Here is a 22,216-nt window from a genome sequence, read left to right as displayed (position 1 = left end):
ATACTTAGATTTAAAAAGAATAATAATAATAAAAAATTCTTATGAAACAGCTCTATCAATTGACCTTTGCATTGCAGTACTGAATTGTAATCAAATCACGCTGATTAGAGTGTGATGTTTTTCCTGTGTAGTTAGTTATTCCTTTTAAGAAAGTTTTCTTTTAAGAAAACGTAGTCCGTTTAAGGAAATTACCATGAAATGAGCAAAACCAGGAATTTAAAAGATGGAGAATAAGAGAAAAGGTAATTCTAATCACATCTTCGTGAAGAACCAGTGTGTAATAGTTCCTCTGGGCTAGTTTTCCATGTAAACAAATTCTTAATGTACCTCCAAGTAGATTTAGTCATACTCCAGAATAAGAGTATCTACACCTGGATTTATTCAAGAATAGTTACAGTTCTGTTTAAAATTCTCAGCTTGTTTTCTTTAATCAGAGTTAATTTTCAAGCTTAAAGAAGTCCTGATACCAGGGATACAAAGCTATTTCAGGTTTTTGGAATGCAAGTGGTTTAAAGTAAGTAGGACTGATCCCTTGTAATGAAAGCGGTGAAACTGAATCACAAATATTTCAGTGGTGCTTGGCACAATGCAAAAAAAAAAAAAAATCTGTGTCAATTGCAGTGTAGCAGTTAAGTGCATTTTCTGTAATCACCTAGAAATATAGGGGCAGCTTCCCCACAGATTGCTCAGTCATTTTCAGCTGTACAGAGTAAGCACCAAGTAGGTGTGAATTGCTCCTTGTTTGATTTGATGGTGGCTTTGCTTCACCCTTGGAAGGGTTACTTGAAGAAACAAGGCAGTGTAGAAGCAATGAAGAAGAGCCATAGCAATAAAAAAGGTACTTGTTCACACTGCTTACAAAGCATCCTGCTGCATCATCAGTCTTCATTTTAGACTTGGTTAGGTTCTTGCCCTCATGGCTTTTCCAGAGCTCTTGTCCTCTGATGATTAGATATATTCTGCTCCCCTGTTTAAATTTATTCATGGCCATTTATACTTGACAACTCTAACTGAAAAAGCTGTTCTTACTCTTTGATGTTGACCTCAGTGATGTCAGGCCTTTCTGCTGCCCAGTGTTAGGCTGTGAGCACAGTTGCTGAATGATAAGGGACTTAGTTAACTGCTTCTTTAGCTCCTGCATTGGGTATTAGGCTGCAACTCTTTTGTTGCCTCCTGCCCAGTTAAAGTTGTTTCTTTGCTGCCTTTCCTCTTCACAATTTGAGATCAGATTTGGTTCTAGTTTGCCCATGAAAAATGCTTTGTGTAAAGATGTACTGTCTTTGGCTTCTAGTCCTAATGGGCTGGCGGATGTATCCTGATAGTGACGGATGAGCAACAGTTAATTTCCAGGTTCTCCTGTACAACTTTTATCATACAAAACAGGAGATAGTTCACTGAGCTTTATAAAAGCTTATAGTGCTTTTTGTGTGTGTGTGTGTGTGTGTTACCTGATGACAGCTAAGCCTGACTAATTATCTCGATTTAAAGAATTATTTGAACAGCTGAATATTTTCCCTTCCTCAATAGAATAAAATGTTCATTTTGGTATATATGTTAAACATGGATTGAGATTTTTTTTTTCCCCCAAAAAAACATCTAGGGGTTTGAGTGCTCAAGTCCCATTAATTTATTTTGATAAGAAATCCAAATTGCTTTAGGCATCTTTCAAAATACCAGATGTAGTTCTGTATATACATCTGAGGATTACTTAGCACGCATGATAAGAAGATAGTTTAGCATGTAGAAATGATACTAGGAAGGCAGGTGAGAGATGTGATGGTCAGGGTCACATGCACATTCCTGTCATTTTTAGGAAAGAAAAGCTAATACCAAAAATGCATGGAGGTTTTTTTTTCTTCAGAGTTTCTTAAGGTCAGAATGCAGGTTTTGTTAGGAACCTAAATTAGCAGACTTTGACCCAATATTTCTCTAAAACCTAGAAATGTGAAATGCAACTGTTGACTTACTCTTCAGTCAAGTTTGCCGGAGGGGTTGAGGTGCAGAGGCTGTGGCTCAGAGCATGGCCATCCATCCGCACTGGAACGGCTCATGCTGGGACAGCAATGGTGTTACAGACCACAGCTTTCTCCTGCTTAAGAGGCTTTTTGTGAGAGCTGCTGTGGGTGAGGAGATGCTTCATCGGCAGCTCGCCCATCCTCTCAACGTGGGTTAGAAGTGGGGAGTCAGACAACAAAGAATGGAGAAACTTTATCAGCTGTCCCAGCGTGAGGTGCCCCACCTAAGAGCCAGAGCCCTGACAGCGCTCGGGAGCGATTGTACAAGTAGCTTGCCTGAGAGCATAAATCATTAAAATGTCAGTGTTAGTGAGATATGAAATTGCAATTACACAGTGCATCTTTCTGATTGTTTTTCCCCTCTTGCTGCGATGACACACATTAAAAAGCACCTTCATGAGGAATTACCATAAAACTATTAAGTCATTTTGCCAAAGCAGCAAGAGTTTGATATTAACAGAACTGTTGTGCCTTGTGCTGTGGATTAGTCTAAAAAGATTTTATGAAGAAAGAGGCCCCATCATTTTTCAGACTTTTTATATGACTAAAACACTGAGACTTCGGGTTAAACAGCTCCTATCATGTATTTTCTAAGATTACTACTTTTATGAACAAGCTTTGATTCCCTTGAAATTTCTAGCATCTACTCTGCTGCTCTTAATGGTACGAGTGTGTGCGCGCCCGTGTGTGTCTTGAAATGAATTGCTCGGAAGTCTATTTCTACTTATTAGCTTGTGTTTAAACATGTAACTGATCAACACCACTCCCTTCCCCTTCCAGATACTTCTAATCCTTATCTTGCTCTAGTTGCCCTGGAGATTGCTTTCAACTCTAGCTGTGCTATTCCTAATGCTTATCCTTCAAGCCTGGCTTTTGACTTTTGCAACGCCGCTTAGTGTACACGTCTGCGTGCAGGTGCATATGTATAGCTATATATTTAAAAAATACCTGCTACGTATTTGTGGTGCTGCGTGGTGTAGAGAGTTGGGAGTATTTCTTGCTGCTTGATTAGTCCCAGTGTTGCACCTCTTCACTCATTAATTATTTGAAGCAGCGTCACTGGAGTGACACCTGGTGGGGTGTCTGATCATTTTAAGTTGAAAAGTCCTTTCACCTTCTGGATCTCGAAGGGCTGTATCATCGTCACATCTACTAAACCAGGTTTATGCATTAATACTAGTATTTTTAACTCCATTAACCCAGTTTTCCCTCCAAAGCTGTGGAGGAGGTTGGATTAATTGGCAGTTTTGGTGAGAAGAATAAATGAGACTGTTGAATGTAAAGGAATTAAACTAACTGGAATTCCTGCCGCTGCTGTTCCGAAGGTGAATATCCATATGCAGGTTTAATGCAGTTTAAGTAATTCCTCTAAATTATACCCCTTGTTAATGGGGCTTAACTGTCATGTACGATTAGTTTATAGAAGAGAATTTGTGTACTGAATACAGGTTAATTGACTAAATTTTGAAACAGCTTATGAGCAAATCTAGGGGAGATAATTTATCTGCTTAGTTTAATGCTGGAAGAGATATTTTTATCTACTTTTCAACCTATATGGCCTATCTTTTTGTAAATTTTTTGTCTTTTTATTTAGATCTAATTTAGTCTGGCTTCTTAAAATACCAGAAATCCATATATTTGTGGAAGTATTCTGTCATGAAGATGCATGAGAACTTGGTACAAGTTTTTAGAAGCAGGCCTTTCCGAGGAGTACTGTTGTATTTATGGATTCATAAATAACCATTTTAAGCAAAAGGAATGGATTGGGGAAAAGGATGTGACTGGAGCTGACTAAATTTCCTGCAAAGTCTTCTGTCATCTTGTTATGAAATCCTTGGTTGTTTGGAATGCCAGTGATGACATTAAAATCTAATTTAATTCTTAAAAGATTTGCAATATTAAAAAACAAGCAAACAAAACTAAGCTTCGTACTCCCCAAAACAAAAATTTCCAGACCATGTATTTGCTGAACAGAATACTCCTTGCAGAATTACAGTGGATTTTTTAAAGACACTGGATTTTTCTTGTTTGGTGTAGTTTTTTTTCATTTTGTCATAAATAATCAAAGCCACTGTGGATACCCTTACTTACTATGGAAGAGAAAGGTGTGTTTTGGTTGGGTTTTTTTTTGGGGGGGGAGGGGGGGGGGGGTTGTTTGGGGTTTTCTGTTTACTCACAAAATGTCAAGAATGGCAAATTTCTTTTTAGTGGAGGGCACCTGTGGAGTTTTGATGAACAAGAGCTCCTATCTTAAATTAAGGGGCCACTCAAGGCTGCATTTCACCCTCAGAAATCCCTAAATGGCAGATTATATCAAATCCAGTAAACTGGCTGTTGGAGTTTCTACATTAAAACTGATTTTCTGCCTTATTCCTCTGTACTGCAGTATATCTCTTCCATCTGAATGGATCTTCGCTTATTTGTGTGGGGTTGGTGCAGCATGGTAGGGGAGCAAATCACACAATAGGGATTCCCAATTACATTGCTTAACTGTGGCTATAGTATTATACTCAGGTTTTCAACATACTGAGCATTGTAGTTCCAATCTGACAGAGTTTTTTTTAATTTTCTCTTTTTATTAGGGAAGCTGTTGCATTAAAATCAGTGGGACTATTCATGCTGCTTTAGATTGATTGTATGCTTATGCTTGTTAATGGCTTAGTGGCAGAGTACCTTGCAGGTTTGGCATGCCCTTGAAGGTAATACGCTGCTTCTTTTCGGGCTCTGTGCACTGCTGCTTGTATTGAGTAGTTACCTCACTGAGCTGCTTCATTGAAATCATTATGGTTGCTGACTCTTCGGTACCCTGACTGTATATAGAAATCAAGCTAATCTTTAAAAGCTGGTTTTTAACATGGAAAATTCCTGTGCAGCTGGTCAGGTTAGAGCATATTCTTTATGTTGAGTTTAAACCCGTTTTGAATTAAGTTGAGTTCATACAAAGATGCATTGAATCTTGGATTTACAAGTGTAAATTTACAGGTGTAAAATACAGTGTAGTGGCCTGCAAACCCTAACCAATTTGAGCTGCATGCTTGGATAAACCATGGGAACTTTGCAATTTGCTTGACCTGGTTGCCCACAGATAAACAAAAGGAGATGCATCTTCAGGTTCAAAGAAAGAAATTGAGGCATTAACTATTGGAAAATTGCTGCTCAATATAGAGTCTCTGCTGGTGCATTTTTAAAGTATATTTCCTTCCTTGTAAGAGAAGGAACAAACAATCCACTAACTTTCTGCCAATCTGCTTCATGCAGAGGTACCAAAATGTGGCACCTCTGTATGACCCGCAATTAGGAGCATTTCTATAAATTGCTAAGAAAAAGCTCCCTTCTTTTCTTCTCTTAGATCTAAAACTCTGAATTTAAAAGAGAAGTTTAATTTGGACTATCTGATTTCCTTGAGCATTGCGTGTGGTGTTCTCCGGGGTATTAGTTCTTCTCTTACAAAATTGCTTTCTTCCAGGTGACTATTCTTGATGTCCATGCTAAATTGTTTTGGAGACTGACTGTTGCACGGCCTCTCTTGCTCTTCTGCTACCTCTTAGTCCATAATTGGCTTCATTTTCCTACCTTTCTGAAAGCTTCCTGCTGCTTTATGCCCTCGGTCATTGCCCTGCTGCATTACTGGTAAATGTTGTCATGACTCCTGTCTCTTGCAGCTTTGGAGATATGTTGTCCTTTACACTGACTGCATTTGTTGAGCTGATGGATCATGGGATTGTATCGTGGGATACATTCTCTGTGGCATTCATTAAAAAGGTAATTTTGTAATCAATGCTATGTGTTTTATATCGGTTTGCATCTACATTTTTAAATTTTTGAGGTGAGTTGTGGTTTGGTTGTTTTTTCTCCCCAGATACCTTTTTGACCAATGAACTAAATAATATATGTGAAAATGGGATTAAAGTGTTATTTCGAACTATAAATATTTGTAGTTGCAGGATCTGGCCCAACTTCAACTGAAATCAATGGGAGTGAAATGGGATCAACACTGCTATCGGCTTGTTACACGAGAAATTGCTTGCTCAATTATAGTGTGACCTCCTTGTGCAGATACTAGGTGGTTAAAGCAAAAATTAGTATTTTGTTTTAATGAAAACTAAAATGAGTAATACCATATTTCTTCAAACAAAACCAGCACTGAAATGTTTCCTCTGGGCGTATGGGAGGAAGAGAAATGAGTTAGTTCACAAATTGAAATTAAGCTGATATCTGCTGAGTTTATCAGGTTGAACTCTGGCCACCTGTGAATCTTGCAGCTGAGGTCTGTGGTTTTGAAACACTTCTTTCCGTGATTTGCAACATTTTTTTCCTTCTTTTCTTACATGTAGGAGGTGTACAAAAGCAGCAGAAACACAGGAGTACAGAGATTTAACAGGCTTCAGAAAAAAGTTTGTGACTGATTTAACCCTTTTTGCTTACTGTGGAGGGAAAAAAATCCCCCACCTCTTTACAAAGAATTTTTAAACCTGATTGAACTCAGAACTTATGTTAAAGTGCATCAGTACAAGTTTGATAGGTGTTAGAGTTACTTCACTGAAATTAGAGCAGGAGCAGGAATGGAACTAATATAACCCATGGCAAAGATCTCTTTGTTTTAACAACACGTCAGAGAACCAACTTTTAATTTAAATTTGGTTTAGAGCATTGCCGCCACCAAAGGAAAGTACAAATTTACTTTTGTTGCCGAAAGAGAAAGAAGAAACAATTATGAAAAGAGTATTAGATTTTGAAGCTCAGTATTGGTAATTAAAAATGATGGTTACTATTTATAAGAAAAATTAATATAATTGGTCTGATTTTTGGACTCTTTTTTGCTAATCTTGCAGGCTAGGTAGATTATAATGATTATTATCTTTCCATGGCAAATAAAATAGTACATCTGTTTTTTAACAGACTTTGTGAGGTACAAGGTCAAGCCCAGAATGCCTTATTTGCTATGGGAGCCTACTTAGAAGTGTGTGAAGAACCTTGATAAAATGAGTTTAAATCAATCTACTTTGGTATTCACTCAGAATTCTTGTCTTTGCCTAATCCCATTAACATCTTATGCCCTGTGGGTTCTATAGTAACTACTGAAGAAAGGTTATGTGCAACCCTGATAATGGCTCATCTCTTCTGTCTGGCACTTCCATGGGTTTCCCTGGACACTGAACCAATTTAAAAAAAACCCCAAAACAAAAGACACAAACAAAAGTATTCTCACAAAATACCTATGAAAACCAAAAGTGGCCAGTAAAAAACAAAAGTGGAACTGTTGGACAAGAAAGGGACCAAGGAGAAGAATAGGATAGTTAGCAGAGAAACAGAAGGACAAAGAATGACCAAAGGAGAGGAAAGAGGAAGAGCAGAGCCCCGTGGGCAAGGTGCAAACCTAAAGCAGCACCTTTGGACCATCCGCCTCTCTGGCGGCAGTCTGCAGCTTTATTTGCGCTTGCTTCTCTGACCTTGGCTTTTGACAGGCCACTTGAGGTTGCTGATGGGCTAACTCAAGTGGTTGACAGGATGGATAAGGGAGCTGATAAGTTTCTGCTAGCCGGAGGGGCAACTTTGCAATCCTACTTCAAGTACTTCTGCCCTTTGAAGCTGTCTTTCATGTTAAATGGAAGCCAAACCGGAATAGGGAGGAATTAATCTGAACTTTTTTTCTTGAATAGTTTTCTAATTTAAAATGTAGAAGCTGGAGGTGACCCCAAAGGGAAGCTCTAACTGCTTCTAATGACTAAGTGCTTGATGTTGCATGCAGTCTCCCTCCCATCCTTTGGGTACATAAAGACTGCTGTTCCAACTGCTGCAAATAAGAACTGACACTTTCAAGGAGAGCTTGGTTCCTTATAATAAGGGAAAATAGATTAATTTGAAAAAACTTCCTTATGATATGCAAGATTCTTTCAAGACCTTTTTCTTCCTTATGACAATAAAGTTTATTTCTAGCTTCCATAGCTGTGTAAAGGATTTGGATGCCTAGTTCTTAGAAAATGTGGTGGTAACTGGGTATCAAAATACACTCTACAAATTTGGTACTCCCATCTTCAGTTCCTATGGAGAGATAAAATTTGTGGTATTGGTTGAGATAGTTAAAAATACCTCTTAGAATAATTTATGTAATTGCTGTTTCATAACTGTGTGATGCAGAGTCTTAACCTTGATGAATTGTTTACTCTGCCTTCTAAAATGTACTGTGCAGGAAAAGGGAATGGCAGTAGGGGAGGTATCTCTGTGTCTCACAACTCTGGATTGGTGTTTCTGTAGTCAAGTGCAACTCTAGTTCCTAACTTGAAAATGAGATGCGCACTTGAAAATCTTGCTATACGTTAGTACTTAACAGAGAACAAAACTTTGTTAGATTTTTCTGTACGTTTCTGACATCAAAATGGCCCAGGCAAATAACTAATGAACATACCACTGCTGAGAAGATCAGATCTGTTTCCTTCGCAATTCTTTCTCTGTGTGGTTTTTGTTAGTGACAGGGTTTATTTTGTTTGGGTTATTAATTTTTTTTTTTATTTTTGGTTTTTAACTTTTGAATTTTCTCCTGTGTTTTAAGTGATGCTGAAACAGGGAGAGGACTCAGATGATGTTGTTTAGCTTGCTGTAGGTTTATTATCTACCGTCATTTTACTTGTTTAGCTCCTGTTTCAGCAGAGCACTGGGGCTGAACGTGTAAAGGCATTCTGATTCCTAACTTCTCTTGAAATCGATTGGAAGTTAAACACCCAGCCACTTCTTTTCTATGTGGCTATATATATCCTAATAGGACTATGCAAATATGAAGGTTACAGGTATTTCAGTGAACAAACAGTTTTATTCTTAATGAGGCATACCCATGTGACAGGTTTTCATGGCAAAGTGCAAAGCAATGAAGTTGCTTATTTCTGGAGAGATGGTATTTCTCTGAGCTTGCATTATTTTTATCATCAGAATTTTTGTTAAATGAGTGCAGGGTTATTTTTGGATGTTGAAAGTCCTCCCTGCGCGTGGTGCTCGATAAGCAGAGAACAGCATATAACGCAAATTTGACCTCCTGTTGATTCTTGTCTCTTTTCAAGAAGGGTCCTTTTTTTCCACATCCAGAACTTCAAGTATGGTAATAGAATTTCTTTTTAATCTAACCTTCCTCCCTCTGGAACTAGCATGCCTTACTTATCAGGGTAGACAAGCCTATTACTTCTGGCCAGACTTCATGCTTCAACAAGGTGGTTATGAATATACGTAGCTTGATATGCAAGTTACCTAGCGGATGCTTTGCATGTATGTTCAGTGTGGTATGTCACAGCTTTTTAAACACACAACCTAGCCTCATACCTTGGGTTTGTGTTTATGATTACAAGATGTTATGGTGCATGATCAGAAGAATAAATATGTCTAAGGCAGCCTGTCCTAGACTGAGGGTTCAGTTATCTATACTGTTAGATTTCTGCAGGCCCCTGACACGAATGTGTTATAACCCAGTGAAGCATTTACACTGCCACTTGAAATATCATTGGAAGGAGCTGCTGCAGCAAGAATAATTCATACATGTCAAGGCTTCTAAACAGGACAGTGACAGCAGTCTGACAAGTTGGGACACAGCCTGGACATATTGTGTTCCTGCTGCACAATCAATCCATGGATGCCTGATGAGTGTGAGGCATCCAGAACGCATTTGATTTATGGTGCGAGCTGTGCAGAGTTGCTCTGTGCATACGCTGTCTGTATTGTGGGCCTTCTGGACATGTGACAGCTCTGGCTGCAGTGCATCGGAAAACAACTGGATTATCATTGAGAGAGGTAGAGTCATACAGTGTTTCTGAGATACAGCTTGTTACTCTAAACAGCACAATGTGCATCGTATATTGATGTAAATATTACTTGGGCTCAGGACTTGCAGGCAACAGATACTGAAAGCCCAGAGTAGAAAAGGCTAATTGAGTTGCTTCTCTCCTCGTATTCTCTATGCATGCATGGGTTGGTTCTTTATTTTCTGTAAAGTCGATGTGTATTTTCTGAATTGAGTTATATTCAGCATAGCATGTTCCTATTATAATGCAAACCAAGTAGCAGAGCAAACAGCAGTGCTGCCATAGATTAGAAGAAGAAAAATCTGTCCCTCTTTCTTTGTTGTCTGTAACCAAAGTTGCAGAAAGGGTGTTTTGCTCCTTCAGCACTACCCAAAATGTCACAAGTGCAACACAATGTGCTTGTCCACATGTCCATATTTAACCGTGATTTTACAGGCAGCTAGGCATCTTTCCCAAGCACAGGGCATGCCTTTCTTCCTCCAAAAGGAAAATGATGCCAAGGTCTAAGCAAGCATCTACAATCAGAAACAATTTAATTACATTAGTGCTTGTAGCGTGAGCACTGAAGAAGCGTGTGGACTTGAAGTTTTCTGGAAGGAACGTGTCAAACTTGAGATGGCCACTGTAGTCTGTTACTTGGCTGTGAAGAGCAAATAACTGTGGTCACATGACATTTCTTCTGTCTGTCTGCTTCCTCGGGTACCTTTCAACTTGATTGTGCTGGTATCGGTGCATTCAAGGAAAACCCAGGCATCAGCAGAAGGCAAGCTTCTTCCCGGGAAACCGGGCCCAAGGACTGGGCAGCATGCAGAAGAACACATGTTGCTGCATCTCACTGCACAGTTGTGTTGGCTCTGCAGATGAGTGCGAATCAGGTCGTTAGCACGGTGCAGAAAAGCAGAGGTCGGACCTGGTTTTGATTAACATGCCATTTGTTTGTGGCAGCTTGCAGTAAAAGTGAAGGTTGTTAATGCACGAACACTTAGCAAGACCGGACTCTAGACAGAGTTATGGAACCAGTTGTGCTGAGAAGTGATCATCAACAGGGTTTTAATTTGTAACCTGGAGAGAGCTTTCAGTGTTGTTGGTAACAGCAAGAGGGAAAAAAAAATGCTTCATTTGCCAGAGTCTTTTGCCAGAGACCTAGATATAAATGTCTCTCTTGCAACACTTGCCTTGAGCCTAGATATTTTTTAGAGAAAACTAGCTGCACGGATTTCTGCTGGAGAGAATGAGAAGTATTCTCCTTGTCCATTCCAAAGTTTTCCTCACAAAAAAAATGTAACTGTTCCAGTTCTTTAATGTTGATTTATTATGTTCATAATGTAATGCTGAAGAATATATTTCGGTGGTATGAATATTGACATAAATCTGTGGTAATTTGTGCCAGCTGAAGAATCTGTGCCACTGTGTCCAGTGAAGGTATCTGCAGTGCCTCGTTGATTGCTTTCAGGTATTCACTGATACCTGGCATGTGGACAAGACTACTTTTACTCTAATACCTTTGAGTCACATCCACATTTTTCTTTCTTCCCTTTCTCCTTTTCGTGATAAGATGTATATTCTCTAAATGTTTGAATTTGTAGATAGCAAGCTACGTGAACAAATTTGCCTCGGACATCTCCATCTTACAACGGTCTCTAGCAATCCTGGAATCGATGGTGCTCAATAGCCATGACCTGTACCAGAAGGTGGCACAGGAGATCACAATTGGGCAGCTAATCCCACATCTGCAGGGGTGAGTGTCTGATATGGTGGATTTTCCACCCCCCCACCCCCCGCAAATGAGCATAGCATTTGGAAAAAGAGTGGTATAAAGACTGGCAACCTCCTGTATGACTCCTGCATCCACTATAACAGGATGGATGACTGGTAACCAGCTTTCTGGCTTTGCTTGATCCTTGATTATTTTTTTTAATTATTTTTTTTTCCACGCTAAGCTGCCTGTGTAGTTGGAAGTGGGGAACGAAGAGAAGAGCACCCCATAGTAATAAAATGTGTAATGCCATTAGTGTACAGATGGGGTTGTTTTGCTTGCCAGCCTCTGGGAAGTGTGTAAGACAAAAATTGGTCAATGCTTGCTGAAGGTGTATTTGAAAAGGGACAGGTGTTCTCTTAAACAGTAATGTGCAGTGGTTAAATGGATGGAAACTGCCTCTTGTAGCGTAGGGTAATGTGTTGTGAACTGTAGTTGTGCTTGCCTCCCAGCTGGGACATTTGCCACTCACCTGAAAAGCTTTTAATACCAGCAGGTTCATCTCCAGAACCCTTTAGGGGAGATTCCTTGTCCTACCTCTAGCTGGTGGGCATCTGGCAGAAACTAATTGTCTGAGCTCCTGATATGATCAGTGGAGGGTCAATGGCACGTCAAGGGTGTGATTCATTCCACCTTTCTTGAATGCTGAGTCTCCCTCTGGAACATCTTGTCTCTCTTGATAATAGAGACAACCTGGTCATGACCAACTTTGCCTAACTTTACATGGTTAGCACTAAGAACAAACAGTCCCTCCACTTCTACATGCAGTAATGCAACTGGAAAATCAGTTTCTACAGCTGATGTGTATTAACCTTCTTCTGTCATGTTTATAATTTTGTCCCAAACAGGACAGACCAAGAAATCCAAACGTATACCATAGCGGTAATAAATGCACTTTTCCTTAAAGCACCGGATGACAAGAGGCAGGTAAGTTGTTGGGTCTTGTGGTATATCTGTATATACCTGTAGAAAAAATGTGTCATATTCATACCTGCAGTTGTCCCAGTCACACTTTTTCTGCAGTTAATTCAAACTGAAACTTGTTCTGTTGTTTCAGGCTGTTATAATATCATTCATTTTAATGGCGCTACTTCCATCTTGTACCATTATTAGTAGGGATTAAGCATTCTTCTGTGCTTTTTTGGTTCCCTGTAACCTCACATGAACTATATTGTCTGTGGTTGGCTGTAGTTACTGTACTGAACTCTTTGCCAGCACAGCTTGTAGAACCAGGCTATTTTTTGGTAAACTGTCACGTCTCCCCCCGATTTTTTAATAAAATTGTGTTCCTTTCTAAAATGGAAATATCTTGCCATGTAAGCATTTCATGACTTTTATACTATGCTATTTTAAGTTAACTTTAGTGCCAGAAATCAGAAATCTCAAAAGGAAATATTTCAAGATTGCTAGTTGGTGTTAAATGAGGATGGAATGCAATGTGTTGTGAAATAGAGATGTTTTATCCATGTTTGTCAAGTCATTAGCTTGTGTCAAAACATATTTAGTCATTTATTTATTTAACATTTCTGTCACCAAGAATGGTGATGATAATTCTTGTGGTGACATACTGTTAGTGTCCAGAACAAGTTCATTGAGAGCTGCTGATCAATTCTGACAAGGACTTTCTTTAGATTTAGTTACATTTTAAAATGCTGGAGTTTGTTTAAAGAAACGTCAAAGCTCTAATGGGAATTTTTTTCTTTTTCCTTGAAAAATATTTTTAAAATGACAAGCAGGGGAAAGTAAAACAATGGTTTAATTTCAAAAAAAGCCTTTTTCCCTCATTGCTTGAGGGAAAACAAAGATTTCACTTTTTACACTTGTAAATAATTGCTACTGCTTTGTTTTTGTGAAAAGTATGCTTTAGTCATATTTGAAGTTGAGAGACAACGTCAGATGTAGATAAGACCTTAATAGTAATCAGTGGGCACGTGCTCCCAAAGATGACAGAACCACAGGGTCTTCCCAGCAAGTAAATCTGTATTTCACTGACAGCGTAACCACCTAGTGAGGCTGGCAGTGGACCATGCAGACTTCACTTCACCTGTAGCACCCGCTGTTGTGACACAAAATTGTTAGTCATGTAGTTTAAGATCATTAGAACATAATGACCTGATTTGGTGTCAAGGCTGATAACTATGACACTTGCAGAAAATTTCCTTCACCTTTTAAAATAACCTACAGTAAGTGTTCAGAATCTGTTAGGTTTCTCTTTATATCTGTCTTCTGGTTACTTAGTGAACCGTACACAGAAGAAGGTAGATGTCCATTAGCTTCAAGGTAGTGATAACTGATAGTATTTATTTAATTCTGTCTTTCTAAGACAAACTGAGGTGATGCAGTCTCATGTAATTATCTGACTGCAGGTCCTCAAAAGTTACAGTTCAGCACTCGCCACTAGTATGGTTAGGAGTGAGAAACTACACCAAACCCCGTATGACTCTGGGAGCTTTGGCATCCTCCCTGCTGCCATCTTACAGGGACTGGCATGATTTAGATGACTGCACTCCAGTTAAGGAAAGGATTTAAATTGATGCTGGTATCTGAATTCCTTCCCCTGCTTTTTTTCCCCCACCCTATTTCTGTAATGCAAAAAGCCAAGAGTTCAGGGTTTTTCTTTTTTAATGAGGACTCCCTTGTTGCTTTGCTTCCTATGCCACTGTCAAGGACAAAATCATCTAAAAAAAACCCTAGGTTATTTAAAAAAAAATCTTTATCAGAAGAGAACTGTGAATTTGAGCATTGAAATGATACTGTGAATGTTTGAAACACTTTTTTGGCAATTGTCTGCATTTTTACAGGGATATGTTGCTATGGAAAATGAAATGGCAAATTTTGTCAAAAAGTTCCTGTTCTCATCTGTTAGTACAATACTTATTTTTTGAAGAGGCAGCTCATCAGCCCCTAATAGCCATATAGCCTTCTCAGAGACAAAGTTGCTGCTGTTGCAATAATCAGTTTTGTGAATGCTTGTTGCTCCTATTGGTTTTTGGTCCAGTGACAAAAAGCAGTATCCCAATAAAGGCTTTTTAAATTGCAGCTATAAGAGAGAAGTGACAATTTGATAATCTTCTCCAAAAAATAAAATAAAAAATTCCCATTTTTTTACCCCGAATGCAGAAAAGACTACCTCATATTCTTTACCTGTCCATCTTTTGGCAGTGGAAATACTTTGACAAAACCAGCCAGTCTGTTCCCTGTAACGTGAAGTGTATGGTGTGCCTGGCACTCCCCCTGCAGCTCAGTTGTGCATTTCCAAAAGAGATGGAAGCAGCTGTATCATTCGTTCCTTTGCTGTTAAGTGCAACCGAAACCTGCCTAGCCAGAAAAGACTTAAAAACTAAAGCTTGAGCCTCTCTTGTCTTTGGTCTCTTCTTCCTTCCTTATCGTTCCTGTGTTCTGTTGCAGCACCCTTTATCTGATATAAAGAAAACAGTAAACATCTGTGACTGCCTCCTGTCTCAAAATGAGAATTATTTTCTTGTTGCAAGCAAGTTCTCACCCTAACGCTTGCTTTATTTACATTGTTTCTGCAGCCATGTTTCAGCACTCCAACTCTTCGAATGTTTTATGTAATAATCTCAGTTTTCCTGTTTTCTAGTTTCTTGTTTGTTATATAAAACTCACCAGTATGTACTCTATATTGCTCTTCAACTCTCACAAAGATCAGCAGGAATTTTTAAGAAATTTTATTTCTTCTGAACACGAACAATATTTTTGATATGGTGCCAGCTGCGCAGAATCACAATGCATCCTAAGAATGTCCTTAAGCATGTGTCAGCATTGATGTGATTTGTTGTGCTGTATTATGTAAGGCTGTGAGCTCTGTTTCCAATCAATGATCTAAATTCCAAACATTACCCCTTTGTGTACATATAAACAGTGTCTAAATAGCAGTGTGCAATATGTTATCCAAATCCTTAAATAGTACATTTTGAAAACAAGAATTTAAAAATGATGATAATTACTGTAAGTTGCATGCATTGCATATGCTAGCATATGTCCACACACACACACATTTCTATTTTGATGGAAGAGATCATGGAACTGAAAAATGAGGTATAGACTTGTAGGTATGGTTAAGATTAGACTTTCATGCTTGGTAAGTATAAAATATTTCCTCCTGTGCATTGTGGGACAGTTTGTAGCATGGACAGCTGGAATCAGCTGCTTAAAAATGAAAGTAAAAGCATATTCACCTTGCTTGTGACTTCAGACAGACCTAGAAAAAGAAGTTAATACAAAATAATGGCCCAATGTCAACACTGCTACCAAAATAACAGGAGAGAAGTATTACTTGCTATGATGAAACGGTAATAAGCTGTAGGCTGATTTATTGAGTGAAAGTTAGAGCACTTGACTTTAGAACAGTCAAAATATTAATATAAATAAGCATGTTGTTTGACATCTTGTTTTAAAGTCCTGGCTGGCTTCCATTCATTCTGTGCTTCCTTCTGTGTTCTTTGCGGAGGTGAGGGTTGTGCTTGAACAAGTGTGCATAAATACTCTGTTTAACCCACAGAGGTCTCTTCTGAGGTCTTTCATTGCTGGTTTTGGATCGCCAAAGCCCTCAGCTTCTGACCTACTTTTCACTTTCTTTGCCCCTTTTCTCATAGTAGAGTAATATGAGTTTCTGACCCTCACAATAATGCATACAATCATACAACTGTACGTGGCTTCATTTCATTTATAAGTAACACCGCAGAAACACTAAGACCTTTTAAGTCAGTGTTCTTCTAGGTATGGCACTAAAATACCTGCTTTGGCTAATTTTTTTATTTTTTTTTTAAACTAAATCAGGAAATGGCAAACATTTTGGCACAAAAGCAGCTTCGCTCCATCATCTTAACTGTAAGTATATAATTTTCAAAGTTATTTTTCACTAGCAGAGAGAAAAGGTGACTCCAGTTTTGTCATTCATAGGTTTTATCTCAGTATATTTTAATTGCGCTTGTATTTTGATATGTTTTGAAGCCTTGTGACATACAAGATAAAGGTTTGGTTGTTGAATGGGTTCAAAACTGATTATCAAAAGGTGTATTTTCTAAGTCCAATAAATAATGGTTTCTTCATGAAAATATAATACTGAATAAAAGAATAATACCTCAAGCATTTTCACAAGGAGAATGTGAGCTTTATTGTGCAGATGAGTGGTTGTCTGAGGAATTTATAGCAAGTCCTCTGTGTTAAGGTTTGGAGCTGATGACAGCTGAGCATGCCACACAGGGCTTTCCATCTTGCAAAATGAACCTCTGCGTTTTTCAGTTCTACAGATTATTCTGTCTTGATATAAAGTTGCACACAATTTGTCACCGCTTGCACAAAAGAATCATGAAATGTAGCTCAGAATGAAGTTAATGAATGTAATATAAAAGACTTGTATCTGCTATCATGAAAAATCAGAGGGATTTTGCCTTTGACTTTAGAGTACATTACATCTTCAAGGAAACAAGGGAAAGCACTCTTTCTCTGTTATGAGATACTAGACAGTGTAAAACAAACCAAACAACTCCTCGCTCTCTTATTCACTGTCATAATTTCAATGGTACATACAAAAACCCCCAGAATTTGTTTCAGAAGGCATTTTACACTGCTTTTGTTCAGAGGAAATTTGGTATAAGCACATAGGTGATATTCTTAGGTGTTCATTTATTATTGTAAAATGCTCCAGTGCCTTTTGGCAGATTCTTTTATTCTCTGGAGCTGTACAATATCAGTTGCTGTATCCATGTCCTACTTGATGACTTTTTCCTTATGTATGCTCTGCTGTGTTCAGTGACCTGGATCTGTTTCCCATATAGAACCACTTGGTGATTTTTGGCACACCAGGGATTTTTAAATTGTCCATCAATTTGGTATCTGCTTTCTGAACAGGATAATTCTGCACATTTGGGGCATTGTATGCTGATGTATTTCTAAGCAGTCTTCCTCGTACAGAACGGAATTGTCTGGTAGAGGTAGGATTGTGGTGCAATGTTGACTCCTGCAGCAGCAAACCTGTTACATCGCTGTATTTGCTGGTTGTGTTTATAGCCTGAATACTTTTCTGCTCAGGCAGCTACTCTTTTAAATATTTTCTTAATATACTCTCTTTTTTTTTTTTTTTTTTTTTAATGACACTTCTCAACATATGCACAGGCTCTCTAGTGGCTAGAAGGAGAAAGCTTCGGTGCATTGTTATTGTAAAGTCCTGTCCCTTAAAGTTACTTATGTAGTACCTAAATCAGTACCATTAGTGCTAGTTTGATTTTCTTTTTTCTGGAGTGTACATACACTATTGCACAGCAAACACATACAGAAATGGAAACACCTGAGTGTACCATATATAATTTTCTGATAAGGTGGCATTCACTGGAGTTTCTCTTTCTTTGCAGCATGTTATCAGGGCACAAAGGGCCATCAATAATGAAATGGCACACCAGCTTTATGTTCTGCAAGTACTTACCTTTAACCTTCTGGAAGACAGAATGATGACAAAAATGGATCCACAGGATCAGGTAAGCATCTGGCATGATCTGGTCAGAACAGGAAGAGGACAACTGCTCATTGCTGTGCCTAAAGTTCTTTATAGAGGAAAAGAGAGTGCTGGGAACACTTACACCATTCATGCATTCTCTGTGAAGCCGGGTTATATTTTCTGGTTGTTAGAAGATGTACTGGTATTGCATTCCTTGTGGAAAAGTAGAATAAAATGGCCAGGCCTTTCTCCTTAGCATGTAGTTCCATGAACTGAATTTGTTGTCATCCTGAGCTAAAACTCCAAGCAGCAGTCCAGTATTTGTTTCTTTTGTGTACTTCTCAGAAGCGACAGAGATGTGTGGTCCTTCCTAAAACTACTTCTGTAGAGCTAAAATGAATGTTTACATGAAAACTGTCTGACATGCTAGAGTCGAAGGTAATTTGTGTTACAGTAAAACCCATTTTGTTACCGGGAACCTATCTAGTAGTTGTTCATTTGTTTCTTGCTTGCTGCTTCCAAACACCAGCTTTAATATTGCTCATTGTGAAAAGAGAGACACTTACTCCCCTAAGAAATTCAAGTTTAAAGTTAGAGTCAATGAGCCATAGAGAAGATGCATTCTGTTTCTTTATTTTTTGTGGCCTTTTTTAGGCCCTGTACAAGGAGAAACCTAATTTCATTTTTAAGAGGGAATGTGGTAAGACTTGTTGATAATTTGGAGAAGAGGAGATGGGAGAGCAAGCTGGTTGTAAACATAAGAAACATGCTGTAGGATTTTACCCTTGCTGTTTCTTAAGTTTGAGGCAGGAAAGTTTGACTCTAATGTACACACAGGTACCTAGTCCATATCGCCATAGAGAGTGACTAACACAGCATTGCTAGTATTGATGGTAGGATGGTTATCACTAGGTTGAGACGTTTCTAGTGATGTGTAACTACAGCAATTCCGTTCTTGCCCATTCCTGTGCTAGCAAAAATGGACAGTTACCGAAAGGATTGCATACTGCTGTGAGCCTTTTTGATTTCAGCCAGTAAAGTGCTTAAGTACCAGCTTAATTTGAAATGTGTGTGATCTCTTGGCTTCTGTGGTTTCATGCCTGTGGTTAAAATTAAGTGTGTAGTTAGTGGCCTTGCTAACATGGGTCCAGCTTCTGTAAGTCAGCACTTAAGTGTCTGCACGTGAACTCCACAAATGTGAGGACTTTGGGAAATGGGAACCACAAAGTCATTCTTGCTGACTGTCTCTCTGAGTATGAAGTAGGGAATTTAGACAAAGAAAGGTTGGAAAGTGGAGGGAGCACAGTGTTTTGAAACAGCTTTTGTTGTATTGGCCATTAAAGTGAGAGGTAAATTATTTTAACCAATTTTTTAACCTTGTTTTAACATAGGCTCAACGGGATATCATATTTGAACTCCGAAGAATTGCCTTTGATGCAGAATCTGAACCTAACAACAGTAGTGGCAGCATTGAGAAACGCAAATCTATGTATACTCGTGACTATAAAAAACTTGGATTTATTGTGAGTATTTTTGTGTGGTGGTACACTGAAAGTGGGTGAGTGCATCTGTTGTAGTGCATCCTATAATCAGACGCTTCTCTTAGTTCATCTTCTGGCTGTTTCCTACAAAGGAATATCATAATTTCGGTGGTGGTGGTGGGTTTTTGTTTCTTTTGGTTTGATTTGGTGGTGTGGTTTTGTTTGTTTGTGTGTTTCGTTGTTGTTTGTTTTTTTTTCTCAAATCCCGTTAATGCCACATGATTGCTTTGGCAGAAGTTAGGGTTAATTGGAAGAAATAACTGTCTGAGGTTGAAGCACATAGTTTTGCATGACATGCCATAATGAAAATCTAACTTTTAATGATATCTTGGATGAACAAGCATTGTCTAATGGATCTGTGGCAGATCTGTAAAGTCATTGTACTCTGTTAGTAATAAAGTGGACTGATGAGCTCAATAAATCCAAGGTAAGACTCTATGGTATTTCCTTGTAGGGCCCTGTGTTTTGGTTCTTGAAGTCCTTTCATCGGTGAGTAGGGGATGCAGAATCTCTTACCCTGACTTAAGCAGACCAACTGGAATTCCGGTCTTGGCTGAAGCTGTGTTGGGGAAACAAGCGCAATCTGGCTAAACTGTTGCATACATTTATATTAATGAATAATGTGTATTGCACCCCCTTTGGAAACAGAGCATGCACACATACACTGCAATCAGTATCTTGATTTATTGTTCACTTTAGGTTAGTATGCAATTTTCTTTCTCCTTCTCCTTAGGTAAAATTGTATGCTTCATATCTTGTGTGATTCATTTCTTTGCTGTTGGCCTGGCAAACACACCCTGAACATAGTACAGTAGCCACAGTTATAGACAGGGTGGTTTTAAACACTGTTGGCGCAAGCTGGAGCTCGCTGTGCAGTTTGAGTGCTCAGCTCAGCTCTGTGGCATAGGGCTCAGCATTACCCAGTTCCCTGGTGGTTTGGGAGGAGGCTTTCTGGGTTCTGATACTTGTTTTCATTACTGATGAATGAGGAGAAATTACTGCTGTATCAGTGCTGTTACATCTGTAAGGAATCGTAAGTAAATAGATGGGAAGGGAGGAATGTATTCTAAAGGACGATAGTAAAATTAGGGCTTTGAAGAAGTTTTTGAAACTCAATGTGGTTTTTCATTGTCTATAAATCTATTCTTAGTTCTATGCAATAGAAGACCATTGCTATTCCAACTTCTGAACTGGCAGCTCCTACAGTGAGATGAGCAGAGGACTTTGTGCCCTCAAGGCCAGAACCAAAAGAAAATGCAGACCCTGGCTTAGAGACTTGTCAATGAGAACAGAGGTGGGTGGTCACTGTCATAGGAGAAGGAAAAGTAGCTGGTGACAAAGAAAGAAATGGTGACAAACACAGAGGGAGTGATGGGGTATGCTAAAGTCATGTCGGGGCTGTACATATAGAGATATGGAAGCACATAGAAGAATCAAAGAAGTCAGACTTAAAACGATTGTTCCCTAATTCAAGCTGATTACTTTCACGTATCTGCTGCTCGCTCTAGTTTTATGAGATGTTGAAGTCTCTCAGCTCCCACAGGCATCACTGACACCTAAGTATCTTGCACCTCTGAAAATCTGATCTTGTGTTCTTAAAAGTGGAGTTGGAAAATCTAAGCATGTAATTGCATCCAACAGAAGCTGAACTGGCACTAGTGCACAGACCTGAAATCCAATCCTGTTTTTCTGCTGCTTAACAAGGACTAGAGATGACTAGTTGTGCAAGCTGGCACTAGTTCTTCCAATGCTTTTGTTTGTCCCACAGGATATATTTTGATTCTGCAGAGCTGAAATTATTAACAGCAGCATGTTTTAGCTGATAGGGTTGCAAGGAAGACACTCGCTGTGAATCAAAATGTGTTACTGTCTTGTCTGGGTTTGCATAAACTCTCTTGCTATGCCTGTGCAGCAGGGACTTATCCATTATCTTCATTACTCTCATTTAGACTACTACTAAAAACACTCCCAACAGTTGTCAAGGGTAACTGCAGCACTGCTTACTAATTAATTCTGATAGCCTTCCACAAGGGAACGGGGAGCAAAGTCTAGGAGGGAATGGGAACTGGGATCAAAGCAACGAAGAAAATGTGGGAAAGGCATAATGGGAGATAAGAAGAAATATGGGAAAGTGAACTGTGAAAGGAGCACCATAGCAAGGGGTCCCAATGGGAGGCAGGTTATCCCTCTAACAGTATAATGAGGTAATGTACAAATAATAAAAATGTCAGTTGTAAGCTGTGAGAGGAGTTATTCTGCTCCAGTACAGAGGCTTTACTTTGAGCTAAGAGTACAGGTGACCCTGCACGTACAACTTTTCTCACAGCTTGAAAAGGAATTCGACCTTCCTCACAGAGCAGGGGAAGGAAGCAGGACCTGTTGTGAAATCTGACTGGTGATCTCCAGCCTCGCACGTGGGCTGTGCTCTGACTGGACTCCAGTTAGCATGGCTGTCTTCACCCCATATACTTATTTTCAGTCCGTCATTAAAGTGTCTTTTGTTTCATAGGCTGCAGGAAGAGGGATGCATTAGCAAACAACTGATCTATGCCCTGAGTAATGGGAGGTTTCTCTTCCCCCTGTTTTGGCTGTGTGGCACAAGAAGAAACCCAGCCAAATAGGAGGCTGCATTTGAATGCTGTCTTTATTCCACTGGTGTTGGT

The 22,216-nt window shown here is 39.1% G+C and overlaps 1 protein-coding gene across 6 annotated transcripts in view; it reads left to right on the top strand.

Moving 5' to 3' along the window:
• ELMO1 (engulfment and cell motility 1) overlaps positions 1-22,216 on the top strand; it is a 313,180-nt gene that overhangs the window by 104,789 nt on the left and 186,175 nt on the right. For all 6 annotated transcript variants that reach the window (XM_075745465.1, XM_075745471.1, XM_075745466.1 and 3 more), the window contains 6 exons: positions 5,678-5,777; positions 11,386-11,537; positions 12,404-12,482; positions 16,356-16,406; positions 17,930-18,052; positions 19,404-19,535. In XM_075745465.1, coding sequence (XP_075601580.1) covers positions 5,678-5,777; positions 11,386-11,537; positions 12,404-12,482; positions 16,356-16,406; positions 17,930-18,052; positions 19,404-19,535 — 637 coding nt within the window. The remainder of the gene's footprint in view (positions 1-5,677; positions 5,778-11,385; positions 11,538-12,403; positions 12,483-16,355; positions 16,407-17,929; positions 18,053-19,403; positions 19,536-22,216) is intronic.

Source organism: Balearica regulorum, chromosome 2 (assembly GCF_011004875.1).
Source record: "Balearica regulorum gibbericeps isolate bBalReg1 chromosome 2, bBalReg1.pri, whole genome shotgun sequence".
NCBI lineage: Eukaryota > Metazoa > Chordata > Aves > Gruiformes > Gruidae > Balearica > Balearica regulorum.
This window is presented reverse-complemented; position numbering and strand designations above follow the sequence as displayed.